This window comes from Diadema antillarum, unplaced genomic scaffold (genome assembly GCF_040938485.1).
Source record: "Diadema antillarum isolate AM-2024a unplaced genomic scaffold, OU_Dant_1.0 scf00000003, whole genome shotgun sequence".
NCBI lineage: Eukaryota > Metazoa > Echinodermata > Echinoidea > Diadematoida > Diadematidae > Diadema > Diadema antillarum.
The window spans coordinates 1,609,127-1,633,131 of NW_027270892.1; the positions used below are offsets into that span (position 1 = coordinate 1,609,127).

Here is a 24,005-nt window from a genome sequence, read left to right on the forward strand (position 1 = left end):
GGCAATGCTAGACGAAAGTGTTCTTCATTTTATGTCAAGCTGTTTTAAATCTGAATAGAAATCAAAGCTCTCAACCCAAAATTAATCACCTGTTAACCTCCATCATGTCATTTGAATGACTGTTGCAAGTAATTCTTTTCCTTCCAAACCTCATGATATCCCCATCCACTGACATTAAGGCTGGAAAATGATGTTATAAAGCCAAAGTTCTGTAACCACCTTCTTTACCCTTTGACCTTTGACCCAGATCATCTCATTCAGACAATTTTGTACTCTATTCTTGCTACTGTATTTATCTCCACTGGACATTCCTGACTGAAATTCTAGCCAGACATGGAACTTTGCACAACAGTTCATTGATCTTCGGCTTTGACCTTTCTTTCTTGTCATTGTATTAAAACTACACTAACTTTGAAATTTTAGATCGACTGTATAATATGGCATATTTATTAGCAAGTCTAATTTTTCACAGGTCTGGACTTTCCAACAATTTCGCAAGTGGTTTAATAATTCCAGATAGTGGAGTACAAAACAGTACTGAACGTAGAAATGTATGCATCCTTCACATTCATGTCGGGATGAGCGTTAATATTTTCCTGTGTTTTTAAATTTGTGAATAGCACCCGACTCGCGAAATTTGCAAAAAGTAAAAACCTTGCGACATATTTGGTGTACACATTACTTTTACCATCTTGCCAAAATATACCAAAACTGAGCGTTGGCATTACAACTGAAAAAAAAAAAAATCTCTCCATCAAAGCTGAAGTGATCTTTGACCTGGAGAAATTTTACCTAAGTACGATTGATACAATGTACACATCTCATTCAGATGTTTAGAAAAATATACCCTCTGTTTTGGGGGGTTTATTTGCCTTTTAGACTTAACACCAAGAACAAGACCAAAGGAGCATAATTCTTCTGGCACTGGATTGGGGCAAAAAGTAAGACTAACAATAGAAGCCTTGAAGGGGAGCACTAGTGAAAGGTTAGTGGAAGAGTGTTACTAACTGATGTCCAGAAGAGGCATAGAAATACACAAAGACCACCGCTGCCACAGTAGCCATCGTGCCATAGACCAGCACAGCTGCAAAGATGTGACAACCGCACTAGACCAAGAGAAAATAAGCAAAAGAGAGGGAAACCAAAACAAAAGAAAAAAAACAGGAAAAGGAAACGAAGAGGTGAATGGAGAGAGAAAAGACAACATTAGATTGTGAGAACTCAAGAACATGTCATGTCAGTAATGTTAATTTTAATCTGGAGGTGTCTCAACTTGAAAGAAAAAGAAAACAATTGAAGCAAAACCAAGAATTATCTCTCAAATAGATGTATTATGAGATTGTATCAGTATCTCTACACACTTACTCAATGTGTAGAGATGTCCATCAAATACCATGTTGTAGGAATAAATCATATTTCAATCAATAATGACTATTAACACAGTACATCCATTTTGAAGTTACGGTATGTAATATACACAAGTTTTATGTCTGACCTATTGAATGGTGGCACGTACAATTATTCAGATTCAGATTCAGATTATGTACAGAGCATTATAGAGAATCCTTAAATACTCCTTAATGACTCAAAATGAAAACCAAAGAAAGAAATTAAAACAATTCTGTAAAAAGGATTCTTGTATCACAGGACAACATACAACATTAAACTGTCTTTCTTTTTTTATTAATTAAAATAGACAATAACTAGAATACTTTCTCCAACGACAAACACAAGAAATAATGAATTTAAGTACAGACTGTGATATTGATAAACATATGTGTGCTTTGACCACACACACACACACACACACACACAATGTGATGCATACTGTTTTCATAGTCACTGCCAACGATTTTGGGATCTTTTGTGACAACGGGAACAGGGAAAGGGGAAAGGAAAGGGAGAGGGAGAATAGTGGGGAGGGGAAGGGGCTCACATGGCATGACTCACTGTATACCTTCACTACATTGTATGAGAGCCTGTTTACTTATTAATTCAATCAATAAATATACAGCTGCAGCAACATTCAAATCAATAATGACATATGTCCCCTACTAAAGGTAAAACACAGATCTCAGAGGGGGCTTGAAATTAATCTTCTACCATCTGGAATTTGACTGCACTATATCAAGTTGGTCTACCAAGAAACTTGTCTGGCTGACACAATTTGCCTGGATAATGAGTTGTTTGGGAGCATTTTGACATCGAAAGTGTAAAATAATTTAGATCGTAGTAGTTGGTATCCAACTTTTTTTCCTGAAGTGCCCTTTCCCATGAAGTAGAAAGTAGGTAGAATGTTACATGGTGATCAATTGTACCACATTTTCCAACAAGCTGCATGCAATTCACTTTAACATGGAAGATTGATGGATACTGCCATTGCCTGATTTGTAATTGACTAAATATAAAACATCACGTAGCAGCCAAGATCAGATATGTTCTCAGAATGCAATACTGTCAGCTACACCTTTTTGGCTAATAAAATGTTTCGCACTTTTGCCTTTTATACCTAACTGAAATCATGGTATCACAGCATTATTTCACATGTTTCATATGCACATGTGTCCATTTTAAAGAAAAAATCAACTACAGTTTCTACAGGCATACAGAAACTATGCTTTACCTTAACTCTATATACATGGTCTACAATGTACATGTGCACATACACATGTGAATACAATTAATCTCCCCATTCAGTGTTCCTAAAAATTTAATGCTGATCTGATTCAACTCATTATAGATCGCAGCTTGCTACAGAATGTGACATCTAACTTGGCTGATTTCTCACTATCTTCAATGACAGTTTTCACGACTAGCATTATGTCTGTGATAATGGTAATTTGTGTTAAAAAAACAAACAACAATCAAACAAACAAAAATGTGCATTTGGTGCAGTTCAGCAAATGCATGCATCAAATGCAAGTATGTGAAACCAATTGATGTGCTTTCAAATTACATATAATTCACATCATACAAACTGTTTGTGCGACTAAGAAACTTGAATACTTAAAGGTAGGGGATACCTTTTACAGACCTCCCAAAATGCAGCAAACCATTAAATATGAACCTCAGGGGACTTGTTTAGGCCACTGCTGAGAAATTTGGAAGTCAACAGTCATCTACAGTTTGAATAATGCACAAAACTCAACTACTCAGTAGTTCTGTGTGTCAGCCACACTTAAGCCATTTTGTTGCAGTCTTCTGTATTTTTTAATCTATAAACACAAATCTAAAAGTATAAGAGCTGATGTAATAACATATAGAGTGTGTGGCAAGAATGTTGTATAGAAATGTTTGTAAGTTTTGATGAACTTTCTTCACAAAATATACACGATGGACACACATGCAGTGCATGGGTCTGCAAAGGTAGCCTAGTAATGTACTGGAATTTACGGTGAGCCCCGAAAAAAATTCAATTAAAAATCTAACGGTCAACAAAAATGTACTAAATGTTACCTTCCACTTTCAATACTTTATGGGAGTTTCTAAAATAATACTCTCTTCAACATACCACTGTATTTATACAAATCTTCATTTAAGGCATGCAAATGGGATTCCCTACCTTTAATGTTTCTCTGGAAGAAAACAAGGAAGGGGTATTTGCTTTGCTCTGTTGTCATATTCATATTCTCTATATTTGCTTCGCATGCACACATCTATGAAGTTCTAAAGTCAATAACAGAACAAGGAAAGAAGGATATAATTTTCAAGTATCTGAAGAGAGACAAACTGTTTTTAACTATCAGCTTCAAGCTCTAATATCATTTGATATTGATCAGTTACAATGAATTTTCTACTTGAATATACACTTTGTACAGAATGCAAATCAATTAAGTGGACACATTTGTTTGTGTCTCTTTGACCAGCATAGAAATGCAGATATGATAACATCCAATGAAAATGGTAGGAGGCAATCTATGCACACACAGGGAAATGGGGAGGGGAGGAATGGGCTATTGATTACAGTTGTAGTACATTTTACACGACAGAATTGAAAAAAAAAATATAAGGAAATCATTTGTTGTGACACACTATACACAGATTCACATAGCTGCACATAAAACCATTCACCTTGCTTGCACTACTACACAGTATAATACCTCATCTAAAACTTGTATAAAAATTTGTATCTTTCATTCTGTACCCCTAAATTGTCTATGCCTGTACGGTTTTACCTGAACCATGGGGAATCCCGGCAAAGATTCATCATGTTTGGTGAAATGGTTTGCCAGCTTCATGTTCTATTTCCTTCCCGGACTTACACTACCCCACCCCTCCCCCCCCCCCAAAAAAAAAGATGCTCGTAAATAAAGCCAGTTGACACTGCTTGTGCGTAACTGTAGCACAATTTCCTGGTAGGAAAATGTAACAAAATAACACACCACGCACAGTGAAATCACAGTCTGTATCGAGACATGGCACACATACATGTATTTGCTATCCAACATACATGTTTGACAATCTTGATTACTTCAGGGCAGGGTGACAAATTGTTAAGACTACATTGACATATCAATCAATATCAGAGACTCCAACCCGAAGCACTTTCTGATCTGGAGATTCTCCTACCTGAAACCCCTAGCAAACGGGAGACTCCAACTTGATGTGCACAAAGTGCTATCACGAGCGCGAAGTTCCTTGCGGTCAGGGTCCAGGGCCCTTTAAAGGGATTGTACAGTACTGGTTGAGGTGGGGATTCATGTTTTGAACATTCCTAAGTGAGATAATGAAAAGCCTCTTATGAAATATGAAAGAGCATGTAATTTTAAGAAGGATTCAACGTTTATCTGATGAAAATTGGTTATCAAATGGCTGAGATATCCTAACAAGTGCTAATAATAAAAGGCGACATGACACAACTTTATTAGGATCTCTTTGTTTCACCTTGTTTTTGGATATCTCAGCCGTTTCAAAACCGATTTTCATCGAATAAACTTTTGATACCCCTTAGAACTGCATGCTCTTTGACATCTCATAGAGTGGTTTCTAAATATCTCGCAAAACGTTAAAAGCTAAATCCTCACCTCGACCAGAACTGTACACACCCTTTAACTGGGCCCTGGAAGCTCTAGGGTTCCAGATGCTCTCTTGTGCTATCTAAGGCTTATTTTTCAACACACGATGGTACAAAGTAAGAAATCATTTCAAGCAGGAGAGACAGAGCCAGGGCGGGAGAAATTAAATCTCAAGTGGGGGAACGGGGGATTTTCCAAATTGGGCTTTTGGTGGGAGATCTCCGTTGAGAGCAGGAGAGTTGGAGTCACTGATATACAGTATTATACCAGGCATGGCTGATTTTACACACGATCACCGAAATCTCTTAGCCCCACTTTATTCTCTGGATCCTCTCAAGTCACTCCTGCCCCTCACAGCAGTTAAAATACCTGTGCTATACTATCTGAGGCTGAATTACATCTTTGGTGCAATTTCACTGCTACTCAATAATCTAGAGACTTGCACCTACATGAATACAAATGATAAGCAACCCACTGTATTTTAGAGCTTTGCTAATGAGTAAACAACAGAGAGTAAACTGAAGCATTACTGGGTAGTTTCCAGAGTGTAAACAGGATCTTGATTTATTCAAACATCAAAATTACACATATCAGTCCTCTGCAGTTTTATGCAACAGTGAGAAAATTGAAGTTTATGAACAAGAACAGAGCAAAATATATGTTACAACAAACACGACCCACAGACATGACATGCATTTGACATACTAGAATAAATCAAAGTAGGATCTGTATGAGTACCTGATGAAAACACTGTAAAAGTGGAAATATTTGCACAACTGTTTTGCACTCAATTGGGAAAAATCAATTTCATATGTTTTTAATTCCCCATAGTCAAGGAGATGAAATACTTTACATCACAAGCCAAAAAAAAAAAAAAAAAAAAGATTTTACACGCTTCTATTTTGGCACTGGCTTCATGTCATGCGAAATGTGTGAAAATTTCAACATTGCGCAATTTCCTCTTTTACAGGAAATTAGTTCAATGCAATGGACAATACTATCATGCATGTTGGACTATATATTTGCATTTGCAAATTTATACAATGTTATACTGGATGGGGAGGGGGAGGGAATGAGAATTGAGAAGTGTAACGACACTACAAAGTCAGTACAGTGTATATTAGCAGTTGCTTACATGCAGCTTGTTGGCATCGGGAGTTCTGCTGTACTGCACTGACATTCTTCCCTGAAACAGACAGATACACGTATGCGAAAGAGCAGTAAATGTATCTACTGAAAACACCGTTCTGCAATGACAATCAAAGTAATTTTTGAGATGGCATCGCTAATAGAGCAGATGCACTTTAGTAAACTTTATATCATGGACAACTTCCAATTATGACAGAAGTTCTGAGACTGCACATCCAAGACATCAAGGTTTTGAGGATTCTTAAAGAGCATTGTATGCTGTAAAACATAATATATTTGCGGCATGAATTTTTCACGAATCGGAGCCGAAGGCCTTTTTTGCGGCATGAAACTTTCACGGGCATTTTAATTTCGCGAATATTGGCACTCGCGAAATTAAAATGCACGCGAACATTCCTTGTTTTACAGTAGATCATGTACATGTACACATGCATGGCTATCCAGCAGCTTTTAGGTTGGATGCTTTATACAGTCCCTGCTATACAAATTGTAGTATCAATGCACGGGCACCCGACGAATTGTACATGACTATACACCTAAACAAGTTCTGCATGTTCCAACTGATGGACAAATTGCCCTCCATCGACTTTAACAAACACCAATTTAAGCAGTATTTTATTAGTAGCTACGACAAAAAATCGTGGGCATACATACTATGGCTGGATTTGTGGGGGCGCTGTGGCATAGTGGATAAGACTCCCGACTCCCAATCAGAGGACCCGAGTTCGAATCCCGCCCAGCGCTTACGTCCTTGGACAAGATGCTTTTACCCACCATGTCCCTCTCGACACAGGTGTATAAATGGGTCCCTGGCAATGCTTGGGTAATAATAATGGCAGGGCCCTCTGGTAGAGCAGTGGTTACACTGAAGAGGCTACCCTGGGTAAATAAGACCTTACTATTATTATACCTCCTGATCACCAGACAGGCATCTTACCTCTATCCACTGACTGGACCACCAACCAGTGATCAGGAGGCTGTTGGTTTGAATCCAGCTAAGTATGTGTGTGCCTGTGATTTTTCTCATCACGGCTACTACTAAAACACTGACTACTGTAAAACATGATATATTCGCGGCATGAATTCTTCGCGAATTGGAGCCGACGGCCTTTTATGCGGCATGCAATTTTCGCGAACTGCCACTGGCATTCAATGCATATAGTGAAGAGAAGAACTTTTGCTTACATTTTGGAATTTTAATTTCGCGAATCTTGGCGCTCGCGAAATTCACGAAATTAAAATGCACGCGAACCACCTTTGTTTTACAGTAATTAAGGGCTTATTTATATGTACATTAAGGATATGCAGGGCAGTTTGTTTATAAGTTGCAAAAAAAAAAATTTAAAAAATCTCGAAGCAAGAATGTTAATCATTTCAACAACTGCATGTTGTTACTACAGTGAACACTGTGTGCTCACACCTCCCTGTTGGATGAAGCTGCTGCACCTCAATTTTAGTTGATATTGTTACATGGGTGGTCTCTATGTATACAAAAGTGATTAGTTTAACACATGTGGTATCATTACGGCCTCATCATCTGCCTGGTAGTTGGCTGGATGAGTTGTCTCTCGGGTGCCATCTCCATACAATGCACACAATCTGTGGCCCTTACTTACAAAACCAACGAAGAAGGGAGCCTGATAACATTTTACAGCCACAGTCAGATTCTGCGTGGTATGGATATCATTCTTTAGCTCTAAAATCACATAAACTGTTTATTGCCTATTAACACTGATAGTTCCCAGCCCATCCAATTTCTGTAGATGCTTGAAAATCAAATATGTAGAAATGCTACATGCTACACGCACTCTCTCTCTACCTCAAATTAAAAAAAATTTTTAAAATGCTTTTTCAGTTAAGGATCTATTCAAGTGCGCTGAATCACCCTCCATTCTGAGTGGAACAAAAGGGGATTTATGAACTCCATGGAAAGCAAGAAAGGGATTATTAAATCAATCCAGTAGTGGCACTCATTAACACTCTATTCATTCTCACATCAAAGTATCAAAGCTACAAGTGGCCGTTATGAAATTTCTGTAGGGTCTGCATGCAGTTCCATTTACTTTATAGGTGAAAAATGGAGAAAACAACCTTGAGACAGAAGTAGCAGGGCCAACAAAAATTATTTTACACAATTAAAATGGTTTCAACCGTATTGACAAAAAAACAAAAAAAGAATGCACCAACTTCTGAAAGGTGGACATCAACTTTTTTCACCTGAAACTACATCCAAACTACTTGTACATTTAATAGAACCTTGGGTAATTTTCTTGAATACTGTACATGTCTAGCCAGCAAATATGCCTTTTTTTTTTTCCTACAGTAATACATTGTAAATGCATCATGTCAGAATAATTTCAAAATGTAATCTGATTTGACACGAATCTTAATGGTGAAACACTACGCCACAATCATTGCATGGTTTTAACACTAGATACCGGTATTCATGGTTACATATTGAATAATACAGTGTGAATTCTTCTTAGTAAACACAAATTACCCATGTGTTGGCACAGCATCGTTTACTATTTGCAGCAAAACTTTAGGTTGTTGTTGTTGTTGTTGCTGTTGTTGTTTTTGTTGTTGTTTTTGTTTTTGTTAATACACAATACAAATTCTCTCCAGATACAGGAAAAATTTTCTTTGATTGCACTTTAATAGTCAAACAAAATGGCGACATCACTGTGTATGCCAACTATCATACTGCCATCAAACTTACCCGTTTTAGAGCCGACCGGTTTCCCATGCCCAATAGGTGACCCTCTCTCCCTTCTCCCTCTGCTGGACTTCAGGCCGACAAAGGTATTTGTGGCAAACGTCCTCCTGTGGAGCCCTGGAGCAGTCCAGTGCAAACTTTACACAAGCCACAGGCACTCCGTGTTGTATGTATGTGTGTGCGTGTTTGCGTGGGTTTGTTGTTCCAGTATGTGTTTGTGTGTGTGTGTGTGTATGAATGTATGTGTGAATGCATGTACAGCTGTATGCTCATGTGTTTGTGTGCCTGTCGCTTAACAAAGTGTGATGTTCATCCTGTAAATGTTACAGATGCATGCCTCTGTGACGAATCACCAGGCTCGTTTTTCAGACGACCTGCAGCCACCTGAAATGACGCCTTCAGTCTCTTTAGTGTCTGTGGGACAAGAATAGACAAGGGGCAAAATTGAATATTCCTATCACAAGCATTAAACAAATGCTCATATTCTGATCATGTGAATGATGCAGATTAAAACTAAATTTGGTACAACTGTAATCGTTGCTTTTTCTATGAAGAACACCTGAGTTTAATGACGAGCTAATTGATGTTGACAGCCTGCAGAGGGAATAAATGGAACATCAAATTCACAAAAGAGGAGAATTTCTTATTAATCTATTCCATCATTGCAAAGAAGTGGTTATTTCCTTCATGCCAAAGCAGACACTGCTGCATCAGGTGGACAATTTGCCCCATAGGGTACTATTAAAATTGTCTACTTAGTGCTTTGAAATCTCTTTTCCTTCATCACTTTTTGATTCAGTGGTGAATGACAATGAACATCAGTTGTTACTTTAATTTTTTTTTTTTTGAGGGGGGGGGGGGGAGGGGAGGCAACTTAACCCATCAGTATCTCAATCCCTCAACAATTGGGACATCTGAACTAAAATCTAAATAAGCCCAGGTGGATCCCCCTCTACACAAAGATTTCAGGAAATAGGCAAGATCAGCTCATGATGCCCTTTTTGTCTGCTCAGAAATATGTTTCTCGTCACACTCGGCTGACCTCAAATTCCTGTTTGCAGTTGTCTTCTGTCTCAGTTGCTGAATGTTGGGAGGCGTGTGAAGACCCCACACACAGGGTTTTACATCTCCACAACATCTGAAAATAACTTTACTTTGTATCAGGAGCGCTCTAAACTCTTCATGTACATGAAAGGACAATGTGGGTCTGAAAGTTAGCCCTTTTCGTATCCAAACTTACAGCAATGCTGCACACTGGCACTGGTCAGACTGTTCAGACCAGTAGAAATCACTGCCGGACCAGCAACTTTTTCAGGAAAGGACCAGTAAAAACTGGAAAGGACAACCCGAAAACATTTATGCCTCCCGCAACCCGAAAACATTTATGCCTCCCGCGACACTTCGTGGCGGAGGCATAAAAACTGGGTACCCTACTGATTCAACAGGGAAAAATGGGTTAGTGTGCAGTCCTGCTTACTGGGATACATGTACTGTAAAACGAGGAATTTTCCCGTGCATTTTAATTTCGCGAGCGCCAAGATTCGCGAAATCAAAAAGCACGCAAAAGTTCTTGTCTACACTATATGCATTGAATGCCAGTGGCAGTTCCGATTCGCAAAAATTTCATGCCGCAAAAAAGGCCGTCGGCTCCAATTCGCGAAAAATTCATGCCGCGAATATATCAGGTTTTACAGTACATGTGTCATGTGCTTCGGGACTTTATTTTGCCCAGCTTTGTGTATAAAATGGGGTATTGATTTAAAATGATTTTATTTTTTCTTCTTATGATCACGTTCAGGTAGACTGTACTGATGTGTATCATCAGGTCAAATCAAACAAAAGACAACAGTGTAGAAGTTTTATCAACACCAGACATAAAAATCAGAAAATCATAGAGCAAGATTTCACATCTGTTCACAAAACAGACATCACCACATACTACAGTACTCTTCTTGGTTCCTAAGACAAGTCTGGTTGTTCCATACATGCAACACAACTGTCTTTGCTCGATAATTTAGCCCTCTTCTGAAAGTAATTGAGAACTGCTATACATCCATACACATTTTTATGTTTAAGGGTTCTGATTTGACAATCATGATATATAATATACAATGTAGTCATTTAGTTACTATAACAAGAAAGAAAACTGAATTATGAATTGTGCTCAGGGCAATGGGAAGCTGTTTAGGCCAAGATGAAATCACATCATGAAATTTGCAAAGTGAGAAAAAAAAATATGTAAATACATGATTTTGATAGTGACCAATTTTTCAGTCTTTCAGACAAAACAATAAACATGCAACATCCGATCTTTTGAAAGGGAATGACACCCAAAGCCAAACATACATTGTACATTGTCGGTGATGTGACAAGACCGTGTACAACTATCTCAAATTTTGGTGAAAATTACTTCTTCTTTTTTTGTGGATTACATGTAGCTGTCAGATTTAATCAATTAAGTGATGTCCTCCCCAAACCCTAGTTGTCTTATCCCCAAAATGAAGCCACCACTGCACGTCAAAGGAAAGGCAATCCCATTTGTAATGCTTTGTTATGTTTGCTGTTTTTCACTCTCCTGAACATACAGATTGAATGACATTTTTGAGAAACACGGTTTTGTCACCCAAATAGCGATATACACTGTGTATTTGGTGCATTGAGTGAATGCAGCAACAACACATAAGGGAATTTTGAGGAAAATTGAACTATCCTTTCAAAATTAATGTTATATGAATTTTTATAGTTTTGGTGCCATCATCACGGGATGAGAAGACTACAGAACAGTTCTCAAAGTTATGTCACTACAGGACATTGATATAAAGAAAATATGAAGAGAATTCAACATACATGTACATTATCTTTATTTTTCTCCCATATTACAGAGCACTTGGACAAAAACCTCTTTCAGAAGGCAGGAGAATAATACTGTACCTTATTCAGTTGACTATCAGTAGCAAAGTAAAGTGAAAGAGTACCTTCTATTTTAAAAATTCTTTTAAATTCTCCATAAATTTCTTTGCATCGTTATACATACTGTGTACATACACTATGTACACATTTGTATGCGACGTCTTCTCATCCAGCAATGGCGGCATCAAAACTTTTAAAATTCATAACTTTTGTACAAATAGTCTGATTCTCCTCAAATTTCACTGATTTCTGTAACTAACATTGTGGCATTCACTCAATCCCCCCCAAAACCCCCCCCCCCCCCAAAAAAAAAACAATGAGGTATTAGTCCCCTTTAAACAGTTACTAAACAAGGCAGCTGGCAATGAAGACATAGCATCCCACACATGCTGTATTTTATAGCACTATTTAAAGATGCACGGCATAAACTACTTCAGCATAGTGGGCTCAGTACTTTGTAACACACACTGTTTATCTACACGTGTTGTGCTCTGATTCAAATACCGGTAGTATGCTAACAGACAAAATATTTAACTTGCATATTATGTAACATCAGAATGTGCCTTCCAGCATTAATACATCACTTCTCAGCAAACAATTTAAAAGAGATATTGATACAGCACAAGTATACATAGCTTAAATTTTCAGAATTGACCTTCAACACAACTACAAAATAATGTCCATTGCCGCGCAATGCGACTGTATCCCCCGGCACTAGCAGTGCCCAGCTTTTGCTGCATCTTCACGTTTGAGCAAGGGACAAAGATCCCCTCCCCTTCTTCAAACATAAAGGTGAATATTGTGAAGACTAGGCGCAGCTTAGAGTTAGATTAGAGTAGCTCACATCATGGTAGACCTTCATATCAAATTTGAACAAAATCTGTTGAGAAATGTAGCGTATAGAGCGCACACGAACCATCCACCAACAATATGACCTTTGACCCTATAAAGGACGGAACACAGGGGGGGGGGGTGGCACATCCAAAATCTTTAGACTTGTAGCTCATATCATGGTAGACCTTCATACCAAATTTGAACAAAATCCATCAAGAAATGTACTTGTAATTGTAGCCTATAAAGCGCACACAAACCATCCACCAACAACATGACCTTTGACCATATATAAAAGTCGGAACACTGGGGGCAGTATATCCAATATCTACAGGCTTGTAGAATACATCATGATAAACCTCAATACCTACAATGTAATTTGAAAAAAATCCGTTCACAAATGTGACCTCTAGAGCGCACACAAACTATGCACAAAAATATGGCATTTTACCCATATGAAAGACAGAACACTGGGGGCAGCATCACCCAAAGTTATAGGTGTGGAAATATTACCAATATGAACCTCCATCCAAAATTTAAAAGAAACCCGTCAAGGCTTGTGGCCGCTAGAGCGCACAGAAGAATGTGACGCGGCGGCGGCGGCGGAGACGGCGGCAGCGGCGGCGTAAAGCTGCTGAAATCAAAGTATCCTCTGGCATACATGCCGGGGGATACAAGTAGGTTAGAAGCTAAAAAGTACTGTACAGAAGCACAATATCGTACATAACAATGCGCTGCTAAAAATTCCACATGTCACTGAAAGTAAGTGACTGAAGCAAAACTTTGGCCTGAATTCACGAAGGTGGTACGGTACAATAAAAAACCACAGTTTAAACCATGGACAATTTGTATGGAGCGCCAAGTGCCGCATGGCCTATTTCGTTACGAAATCAGTCATTTCGTCGACGAATTTGGGCCAATATATCAACTCATATAACCATTTCATGAGTAGTAATGTGTTTTACAAAGTGTGTTCCAACTCCAAAATCTAGAACCACAGAAATGAGGTCTACAATTAGTATTTTAAACAAATTCATGAATTTAAAACCTTATCATGGAATTCTATCCAGAGTCTATATCAGTATAACACTAACAGACAGTTTTAATATTAATGTTAGAGGTCTATCGTCACTGGAGACGAGACTGTAGTGTAGGCCTAGATGCTGTGAGGTCTATCGTCACTCGAGACGAGACTGTAGTGTAGGCCTATGCTGTAGGCCCTACGTTCCAGCGTACGAGGGATGAATTTAAAGAGGGCCTTCGTTATGGGTTATTTCGATTTACTCCCTTGGGATTACTTAGTGTAGGGTTAGGGGTACCACCTATCGTCACCCTAAGGATCTGTAGCTTGTTTATTCTAAAAATATAACACAAATTAGCCTAAAGGGCCGTTCACACTGGAGCGGTTTTGCGGCAGCGGCAGCGGCAGCGGCAGCGGCGTGCCGCAAAAATCCCTCGCGTGTTGTTCATGTACAACCGTTCACACTGGAGCGGTAGCGGTGACTTTTCAGAGCGGCAACTGCAAGCGGTTTTCTCGAATCGCTCCGCTGAGCGATTTTTCTAGTCTGCCGCTGCGGCGAGGTTGCTATTGACCAATCATAATAGAGTACAGTTCGTGACGTTATTATGTGGGTGGGGTCATAAACTTTAGCTTGAAAAAGAGTCTCGCGAAGGTGCAACACGTCGGTCGAAGAGCGGAAGGAAGACGTCCAGAAAAGACAACTTTTGTACAATAAACTCAATTATGTTCACAAAAACACTCCTAAGGAAAATATCGAATTGGAGACCATTGGTGATGAAATCGGGCTAAATGGTAAGTTGCTCATTTGGTTTTCTCAAGGTTTTGCCGTTTGTTTCGACCCTTGACAGCGGTCACTCTCTTGCAGAGGCTACATTGCAGATTGTAACTTTCCACGTATTTTGCCATAGATGCAGACTCGCCAGCGAAAGAAAGCAGTCTATCAATATCACAGTCCCATATACGCGTATCTATGTCTAGAGTATTCTGCCAACGTGGTACTGAAGCCTCGAAGTCTAGAGTAGATCTAGAACTACTAGGTCCAGTAGGAGCACTCCTACATGTACTATCCGACTAGTCCCACACCTACTAATGACCAGTAATGTATGGGGTCCATAGATGGGAAGGGCTTCTCATATGATAAATGGACCACAATATGGTCGATTGTATACCGGTAGGCAGGCGGGAGGGCCTGGCCCTAGCCCCGGAGACCCGCCGCTCTGCGTTGTACGTTGGGGCTGCTGGTCGCAGTTAGGCCTGGCCCTAACATCATTTAAAAAAAAAAAAAGTTACGTAGGCTGGCGTATACAACATATTCAACATTACAATATGCTTCTTAGTAGACTAGAACACTCTAACGTGACTCAAAAATACTCTATTTGATATCATAGAGTATTTTTGAATTATTTCTAATAAAATTAAAATAATGTAGAGGGAAATTTTTTTTGAATTAGAAAGTAATTCATAACTAGTTCGACTAAGTAAAAATTTGGCATTAATTAGAGCTAATACGGGGAAAAATTGTCAATAAACGGCAAATAAATTCAAATAAAAACAACAACAGAAACATCTAGCCTCTAGGCCTGATACTGTTATTGTTAACGTTAGACATAGTTCTAGACTCTAGTCTAAAGTTTCTAGACCTAACGTGCATTAGAGTTAGGCCCTTTAGGTATGTTCTGGGTATTGACTCTGCCTCTATACAGGCCTACAAGTAGATCTAGGTCATGTACTACGTAGGCGTTTTTGTGCTGCCGTACTGCCACCGCACTGGTATAAATGCAAAATGAATTGTGAATAACCACAACTTTGTCCATTGGCATTGGCATGACAAAGACAATCTACTTGAATTTACTTGCGTTCAGTCTCGCATCATCAGACAGGTAGTGAAGTAGGACTGATTTGTCTTGTTAGAAAGTGAATCAAATCCTCTCATGAGTCTCAGGCTGAGTTTGACCAAGTTAAGGGTAATGTTTTAAAATCACTTTAACTGTAACTGTACTGTAGCTGGTAAGCATACGTGTGCATTATCTTGTCTTGCCTTTCCAAAGATGCCCACATTTCCCACAATCAATAGACTTGGACAGTTTCTTCAATGTATGGTAAGGGTACCAGCTATTGGCAGGGTACATCGACACCCTGCGTATCATGGCTGTATGCGTATAGAACAAAAAGGTACGTGTGGGATTAAGTGCCATTTTATAGGTATGAAAACAGTAACAAAGAAACGAAAATCAAGCCAACAAAACAAACTAAACACGTTTCAATTACACATCCACACAGTAACAACGCATGGCTATGAAATTCACATGTATTACCTATGGAGGGAAGGGGTGCAGATCGTGAGGTACCCTTTTTCAGCCACGCGAAGAAAATGCATCGCACGTACTAAAATTGCATAATTTTACAACAGAGATTTGGAATCAACAGAACGGTCACAAGATTTGAAACTGCAGTATTTACAGCTTATTTGAGGAAAAACTTTGGTGAATTTGTTTTATACTTTTGGAATAAATGAGCTGCAAATTCATAGGGTGCCGATAGGTGGTACCCTCATTTATACAATTAAGTGCCAGTGATGCAGGGGTTGGTTAATTGCTGACCCTTGACATATTGTATCAAGGGTTGAAGCAGCCATTACTTCTTCTGGGAGGCTGTGCCAGTCCTTTGTGTTCCTCGGTAGGAAAGATGACCTTCTGTATTGTGTTCTGCAGGTAATTCAGTGCGTTAATTCATGTTGGTAGCAATACCAAATGTATATTTTCATGAATAGTTTCATTGATAAAAGCACTTGCCATTTTAATAGCACTTACACTGTACATGAGCAATTTAAGAGCAAAAATCAGATATCAAAAGTTCAGGCAATCAATTCCTGCATGTGGTGTTGGTTGTGGGAGTGAAGGGCTAAGGTGCTTTTTAAAAGAGACCTGTTTATATTACATTTTCTTTGTGCTGAGTAAAAAGTTCCCCCATTCATGTAAGGAAATAACATTATAATGCATTGTACATGTATAACACATCATTTGTATAACACCTCACTTGTATGAATATTATTTACCCTCAGGTAAACAGTGATTGAATCTGCTTCCCTCCTATTCAGCGAATGCAGAAAGACCATGCAAGGGAGGCTGCATCCCTGACCAGGCTTTGATGCAAGCTCACTCATTGACTGGAAAGCTGTGAGTTTCAGCTTTCAGGATTTACTGAAAGTGCATTATTCAAAAGATTGATATTCTAGGTACATTTTTACCATAACCATTGTTCAGAACTTGACCTTACTCCTGTGGGAAGAAAAATCAACAACTTTATTTTGGAAGTGATGGTACATGTATTGTACCGTACCTGATAATTCTAATGACAACACAGGTACATTGTACATTATTTTGTATGTCACCTAGAACTAAAGAGTGAACTTAAATCAAGAGTGAAATTTCTGTGAAGGCACATCTTTTAATCTTTACCCTGCCCCTTCATTCAAGGAAATGTACATGTATGTAGATTCTTCTCTTTCTTTATAATGTATATGGCAACATCCCATACATTTGACAGGTATGACAATAATTATGCAGCATGGACCAATCAATCATTTTAATAGTGTATATTATAGTGTACCATAGGTGCCTAGGTCTAGTAATTGGCCCATACCAATTTGATCAGTTTCGAAGGACATGAAAATGCATGTCAAATATAACTTTGAATGTAAAATTGTATGTCACTTCTATTTTTTTTCTTTTTCTTTTTTTTTCTTTTTTTTTTGGGGGGGGGGGGGGGGGGGGGGGGGGGGGGTTGGTCCAAAACATTTTTGACTTAAGACAAAGTTACACTTCTTTGCAAAGACGGTTCTGGTTTGTAATTAAGCTAGACATGGGAAAAAACAAACAAACAAACAAACAAATTGCACCATGAAGGCCAGAATTGTGTGAATTGTTCTGTTGTAATCTGTAGCTTTCTTACAGGCCTGTACTACACGTACCTCCCCATTCCCTTCTGAAACAATTTTGTCCCCTGTTTCCAGATATCATGGTTTGACTCACTTCTGCATGTGCATAGTAGATCTTCAGCTTTAAAGAATGACCTTCTGATCTTGGTCACTCTTGCTCCTAGTTTGCTGGAGTTGCTAGTAAATATATGATACAAAATTACTGGAAATATCATGTGTATAAAGGCATAAGAAAATAGTGCACATCAATATGTCTTAAAATTTTTTACACTGTTTCCATATATGCCTGCCTTTTTCGTTCTTCCAGGAAGGACTGTTTTAACTACTCATATGTGGTCGACACAGAACATCCGCAGTCACAGCCCTTCATCCTTCTTATTGGAGAAAGCAAATTATACCCTCTTCAGGTACATGTATCTGCAGTTGTGGAGCACAGGGCACAGTCCTCAAGGCATTGTGGGTGCAGCTGATCTTGTCTTCAAGTTGATCTTCGTTCTAAATCGCAACTACTGGCCACATTGCATGGCGGTGAGACCATTTTAAAAGGGACTCCTGTACAAACAAGGAGGATTTGAAACTTTGGCATCCATCCCTTATTTTCTAAATTTGCCGAGTCAACCATAATGCAACCATTTATTTATCATCTCCACCCTTCCCGTATCAAGTCTGCATAATAAAACAGCATTTGCTTGAGAAGTACATACAATGTTATAGGGAAATAGGCACTGACCCATTAATTGTGATCTCCTCATAACAGTGACTATGTTATTTCACAAGCCATTTGCCCTTTGGATATTGTTGTATTTTGACTATACACCTGTACCATGTATGAATGATAAGCTACCATTATATTGATACTATTAGTGGTTAATGCTTCTTTGAAACATGTACATGTATTCACTTTTCAAGGAGTTAGTTTTACTTATGATAATGTAGACAAGTATCGAATACTAGTATGTGAAAAGCTGCTAATTCCATTATTACACACCACGCCCACACATAGTGTGTACAAGTTGACAAGGGATGTATAGAGCACCAAACTGTGACATTGCCATGGAGACTAGTTCTAAATGACCTCACCTGGCCTAAATATCTGTCAACAGTATTGTTGCTAACCATGCTTGCACCTGGTTCCCACCCAAGTTACAACAACTCTCTTGCTTTTTCAGGAGTTGACCTAGAACTTGGCATATGTGGCCACTATTACAGGTAAATGTGGTATGTAATTAATGTGTTGCCATGGTAATGAAAAAAAATCTATAGAAAATTTAACCAAGATATTGTGGATCAAGCTACTTTCAGTCTTTATAATGTGAATGGTAAATTGAAAACACAAGATATAATTGTCTTCAACTGGCATCCTTCATGTATCACTTGAGTAGTGAAGATGTACCCCACGCAATTTCATCTTTGTTCATAAGAAGTGATCAAGTTCTTCATGATTATCATACAAGGCAGGCTATTGTGTATCACTTCGCAGTTAGAACTCGACTCAGGAGAAATGTGATAGCATAATACATGTACAGGTCCACAACACAAGAATTCTTTGCATTGCTCCCAGGTAGGCCAGTAGCCAACATACTATTCAAAAATGTGATGAAATTCCACCTTTTCACTATGTACCTACATAGTACATGTACCTGTCACATGTGTGTATTTGACTTTGGAGTATGGATGCAATATTGTATTATGCTGCATGGCAATGAGTAAAATGATTAGCAGTAGACCAAGCACTTTATAGTGTACCTGAAGCATGTTACTACAGATTTTTGAAAGCTTCAAGTTTATCTTGAAACCCAAATCTATGAATGTTGACATGGCATCGAATGTTATTTTCATTACATGTATAATCTTGAATTGGTACTCAGTTTGTACCTTCCTTGCATTAAATTAGTATTTGATGTCAGACAACTCATAACAGGTCATTGCATTGGATATGCATAATATGTTGCTATTCTGTTTGCTACTTGATTTTGTTATCTGACTAGCTAAATTGAACCATGTAAGCACCTAGGTGCCCATTTTTGTTGTATTCCTTTGCTTATCCTGATTTTCTTGTGTTTGTGTTTGTAACTTCAATACATGTCCATATCATTGTAAATCTCAAGCCTCATCCACCCCCATGTATCCGCTCTTTCTTGCTCACTTCATTTGATGAACTCTGTACTGCTCTTTTCTCTCAATCCTATTCTCTCTTATATTTTTCCTGTCCTACATGTATGTACATGCGTATCCAAGCAATTGCCCCAGAGGGCAATTACCCCCTGGCTAAATACTGGTTAGTGATAAGGTTAGAATAAAGATTAGGGTTAGGATTAGGACAAGGGTTAGGAGTTTGGGTTAGGGTTAGGATTAGGTTCAGGATTAGGATTAGAACCAGGGGAAGGGTCCGGGGTAATTGCCCAGGGGGTAATTGCCCTAGACCCATGTACATGTAATACAAGTACTTTTTGTTTCTTATTACTTAGAAAGATTGGTCCTTACAAGGTTTGAAAGTGAAATGTAAACAGCTGATTTGTTTTATGTTGTAAAGTATGCATCTCTGCTAGGAATTTGCACTGAATTAATTCTTCTTCTTTTTTCAGATGTAGGAGATGAGAATAATATGCTTATAGAAAATTGGTCCAAGATACAAATTACATTGGTGTTAATTATCATACATGTACTTCAATCATTCATAAAATCCAGTACCATACTACCATTACTGTATTGTTTTGACAACTCATGTCTGTCCATTCAGATTTACAAAGTTGCTCATACAGTGTCAGATCTTGTGAATTTTCATTTTACATGTGAATGTGCTATATTACATGTACTTCCCTTCGCAAATGTTAACAGTATATGTATACACTGTACTTTATTTCTGCAACAGACTGCCATATTAGATCACATCAAATGAGATTGTATGTCGGAACAATTGTCCTGAATTAGTGTCACAAGTGCTAAATTTGACATGTGTGGTTTGTATTAGTGTATGTACATTGTTTGATGTGTATTTCGAGTGATGTTTGTCATTTACCGACATAAGTTGGTTAAAATTCCTGTTAACTAATGTTTTCATTCGGTAGTTAAAGGACAAGTTCACCTTCATAAACATAAGGATTGAGAGAATGTAGCAATATTAGTAGAACACATCATTGAAAGTTTGAGGAAAATCAGACAATCCGTTCAAAAGTTATGAATTTTTAAAGTTTTTGTGCAGTACCCGCTGGATGAGAAGACTACTGCAGTGTATGAATAACTTAGATGTCAAATGCGTACAACAATATAAGGAAAATATAAAGAGAATTTCACAAAATTCCATCTTTTGAAAAAAGTACACATTCCCCTGACTCGTTACCGACAAATGTTATGGGTAATATTATTCCCCCTGCCTTTAGAAAGAGGCAAGTCAAGTGCTCTTTAATTATGCGAAAAAAGTGAAAATATGTTGAATTCTTTTTTACATTTTCTTTATACTGTTGTACGCATATGACTCACAAGCTGTAGTAGTCTCCTCATCCAGCGGTTCCAACACAAAACTTTAAAAAATTCATAACTTTTGCATCGATTGTCCAATTTTCCTCAAACTTTCACTGATGTGTTCTACTAATATTGTTGCATTTTCTCAATCCTTATGTTTATGAAGGTGAACTTGTCCTTTAAATTTCGAAGAAAAGATTTAGTGCAATTCCACAAAACTAAAACCGAACTCAGTTGGCTTTTGGTAATCACTTTACCCAAGAGTTGTGTGGTTCACTTGGAAATCGACTGTCTGTTAATGCTATCTAGATTTCTGAAAGAGTAGATTTGATGGTGTAATGCAAAAGTATGAATTTGACATCAAAACTGACATTGTGTGTGTGTGTGAGTGTGTGTGTGTAGTTTTTGTTTTTGTTTGTTTGTTTGTTTTTTACTAAGAGGATGCAAAACTGCTAATTTCTTCCCCATGCATAATATAAAACACATGTTGTGGAGAGTGAAAATGCTACTCTTGTTTTTCCATAGCTGGGAGTACAGTATGTGGGTGAGTTTATTATGGGCCGTTTGTGGATTACATTATACTCTACATCCGTAGATCTAGTAGGTTTGAGTAGGAGAGTGAATGGTAGGCATATTCTCTAAAACATCCCCTCGCCTTTGTAACTACACTTCCAAAAAGAGCATGAACTGACATAAATCAAATCAAACATTAACATTTCATCCATATAGAGTTCATCGGTAATAATGATAATAATAATACAGTATACATTTAATGTGCCAATTCCACATGACTAACGTGCTCAAGGCGCAGTAGGAAAAGTGAGTTATGAAGTACAAAAATCATTACACAAACAGGCACATGAAAATGAATGACACAATCATGATGATCTAATATCATAATACCGGTATACTATTCTATGGTAAAAGATTGGAATGACAAGTAAAGAAGTATGTTGCTGGTTTTTCTTTTTTTTTTTTTAAAGAGCTCATCTTTCATACAGTTGACTACTTTACCGACACCAGAAAAAAGAAATACTAGTCATTTTCTCGTTAATATGAAACAAGATAAGATATCATTACTTTGGATGCTGACTAATATTGTAAAAAGAAAAAAACAAACAATAAAACAAGAACAAGGAAAATGTGACATTCGCAGATCATATTTGAGATATTGAGGTGTTGGATATACACATTTTATGTACCGCCTTCTCAGTATATAATTTGGATTATGGCAGTGGTGCGATGCAATAATTTCTGCGTGCATACCAATATCAGTAACACAAGGAATATTTTGCAGTTTCATTGAACAGTCTGTGTTGAAAGTGTTCTTTTTTTTTTAAGCAAAAAGTTGAAAAGCTGAGATTCCAGTACTGATTGTCCAATAGTCTTCTTGCATGTTAATACGCATCCTTGATTTCCTTTATTGTTTGTTTCGTTTTGGAAAAGTGATTTTGTAAATTCTCAGATCCATGGGGAATGTATTCACGGTATACATGTGCATGATAATTATGTAATTGATTACTAGTAAACTGCAGGTGCCCAAGGGCAACAATCTAATTTGCATATTACGCGCGGCAAACCGCTCCAGTGTGCACAGCGTGCCGCTGCGGCAGAGTTTAGCGGCAAACCGCCGCAGCTGCCGCTGCCGCAAAACCGCTCCAGTGTGAACGGCCCTTAATTCTTACCTCAAATACACGTATGCCATAAATACTGCAGTTTTGAATGTCGTGACCGTCTCGTATGAATCTCCGTTTTAAAATAGCGCAATTTTAGTGCGTGCGTTCCGTTTTCTTCGCGCAGCTAAAAAGGGTACCTTGCGATCGGCACCCCCTCCCCTCCATAGGTATATACGTGAATTTCACACTATGCTAATACACGTGAATTTCACAGCATAGGTAATACACGTGAATTTCACAGCCATGCGTCGTTACTGAGCGGATCTGTAATTTTTAGCTTGGTTTGTTAGTTTGTTTTTGAGTTTGATTTTCGTTTCTTCGTTTTTATTGTCTTTATAGTAATGACACTTAATCCCGCGCGTACCTTTTCATTCTATACGCAAAGAGCCATGATACGCAGGGTGCCGATGGGAAGGTACCCTGCCGATAGGTGGTGCATTGCATTAATATGGAACAGATACTGAGAATAGTGAGATCCTGTAGGCCAATGTATTGTAACTAATGTAAGGGAACATAATGTGTAAACGGTTGTAACAGATACGCCGAGAGAGGGCGGAAGGAACAACGAAAGATGGCGACTGTCAACGGAGGACTTACGTTGACGTTTCGGTACCGAAGACCGAATTAAAAGTGTTCGAAAGGCAATTCCCTGTCTGGTTCTAGTGTCATTCCCTGTTGTGCAAATGTCCCCTTTTAGTATTAAAGAACTGAATAACTTTTTCTCATCTGAACACACCCTATGGCTATGAAGTCGAAAGACAAAGATGTGACACTTGATGCCGGAGACTGTAAACTTTTCCCATCCTCAGTCACTGACGACTGACTTTGTTCCCTTTGTCCATAAACTTACAATTTAGGCGAATTTCCAGAAGTGAGCCGATTTAACAGCGGTGACCGGGCGTTTATAGAGTGATTTCCCTCTGACTTTAAAAGCATTTGATTTCCCTCTGAGGCTCTGTTTTTCCATTCAAAGCACTGTACCCTGTAGTAGTGACTAGTGTAGACCGTAGTAGAAAACCGGATGACCTTATTCGCTTGGGGAATTGCCCATGCATCATCCCCGGCCCCAGTCTCATTTTATACACGCATCCTCATCATATCGGAGCTAAACAGAGCTTGTCCACTAGATCATCACACAAAGGATCGCTCGACATACCGATCATCTGTGCAGAACTTGTACCTTCTTGCGCCGCGCCTCCTGTGATCGCGCCTACTGGGTATTACATACACGCTGTAGCTTGACAGCCATAACGCGCGTATCGCGCACGCCGCCGCGCCCGCCTGGTTC

General features: G+C 38.5%; 1 protein-coding gene across 3 annotated transcripts in view; it reads right to left on the bottom strand.

Moving 5' to 3' along the window:
* Positions 1-23,825, bottom strand: part of LOC139741595 (alpha-N-acetyl-neuraminyl-2,3-beta-galactosyl-1,3-N-acetyl-galactosaminide alpha-2,6-sialyltransferase-like) — a 35,927-nt gene extending 12,102 nt beyond the window's left edge. Inside the window, exons 1-4 of one of the 3 annotated variants that reach the window (XM_071652210.1) lie at positions 23,568-23,825; positions 8,884-9,294; positions 6,151-6,201; positions 1,009-1,106 (exon numbers count right to left, since the gene is read on the bottom strand). In XM_071652210.1, coding sequence (XP_071508311.1) covers positions 1,009-1,106; positions 6,151-6,201; positions 8,884-8,910 — 176 coding nt within the window. In that variant the 5' untranslated portion in view covers positions 8,911-9,294; positions 23,568-23,825. Of the gene's footprint in view, positions 1-1,008; positions 1,107-6,150; positions 6,202-8,883; positions 9,295-23,314; positions 23,512-23,567 lie in introns of those variants that run through there. The other 2 variants (XM_071652283.1, XM_071652349.1) reach the window with 2 other exon arrangements.
* Positions 23,826-24,005: the final 180 nt, after the last annotated feature.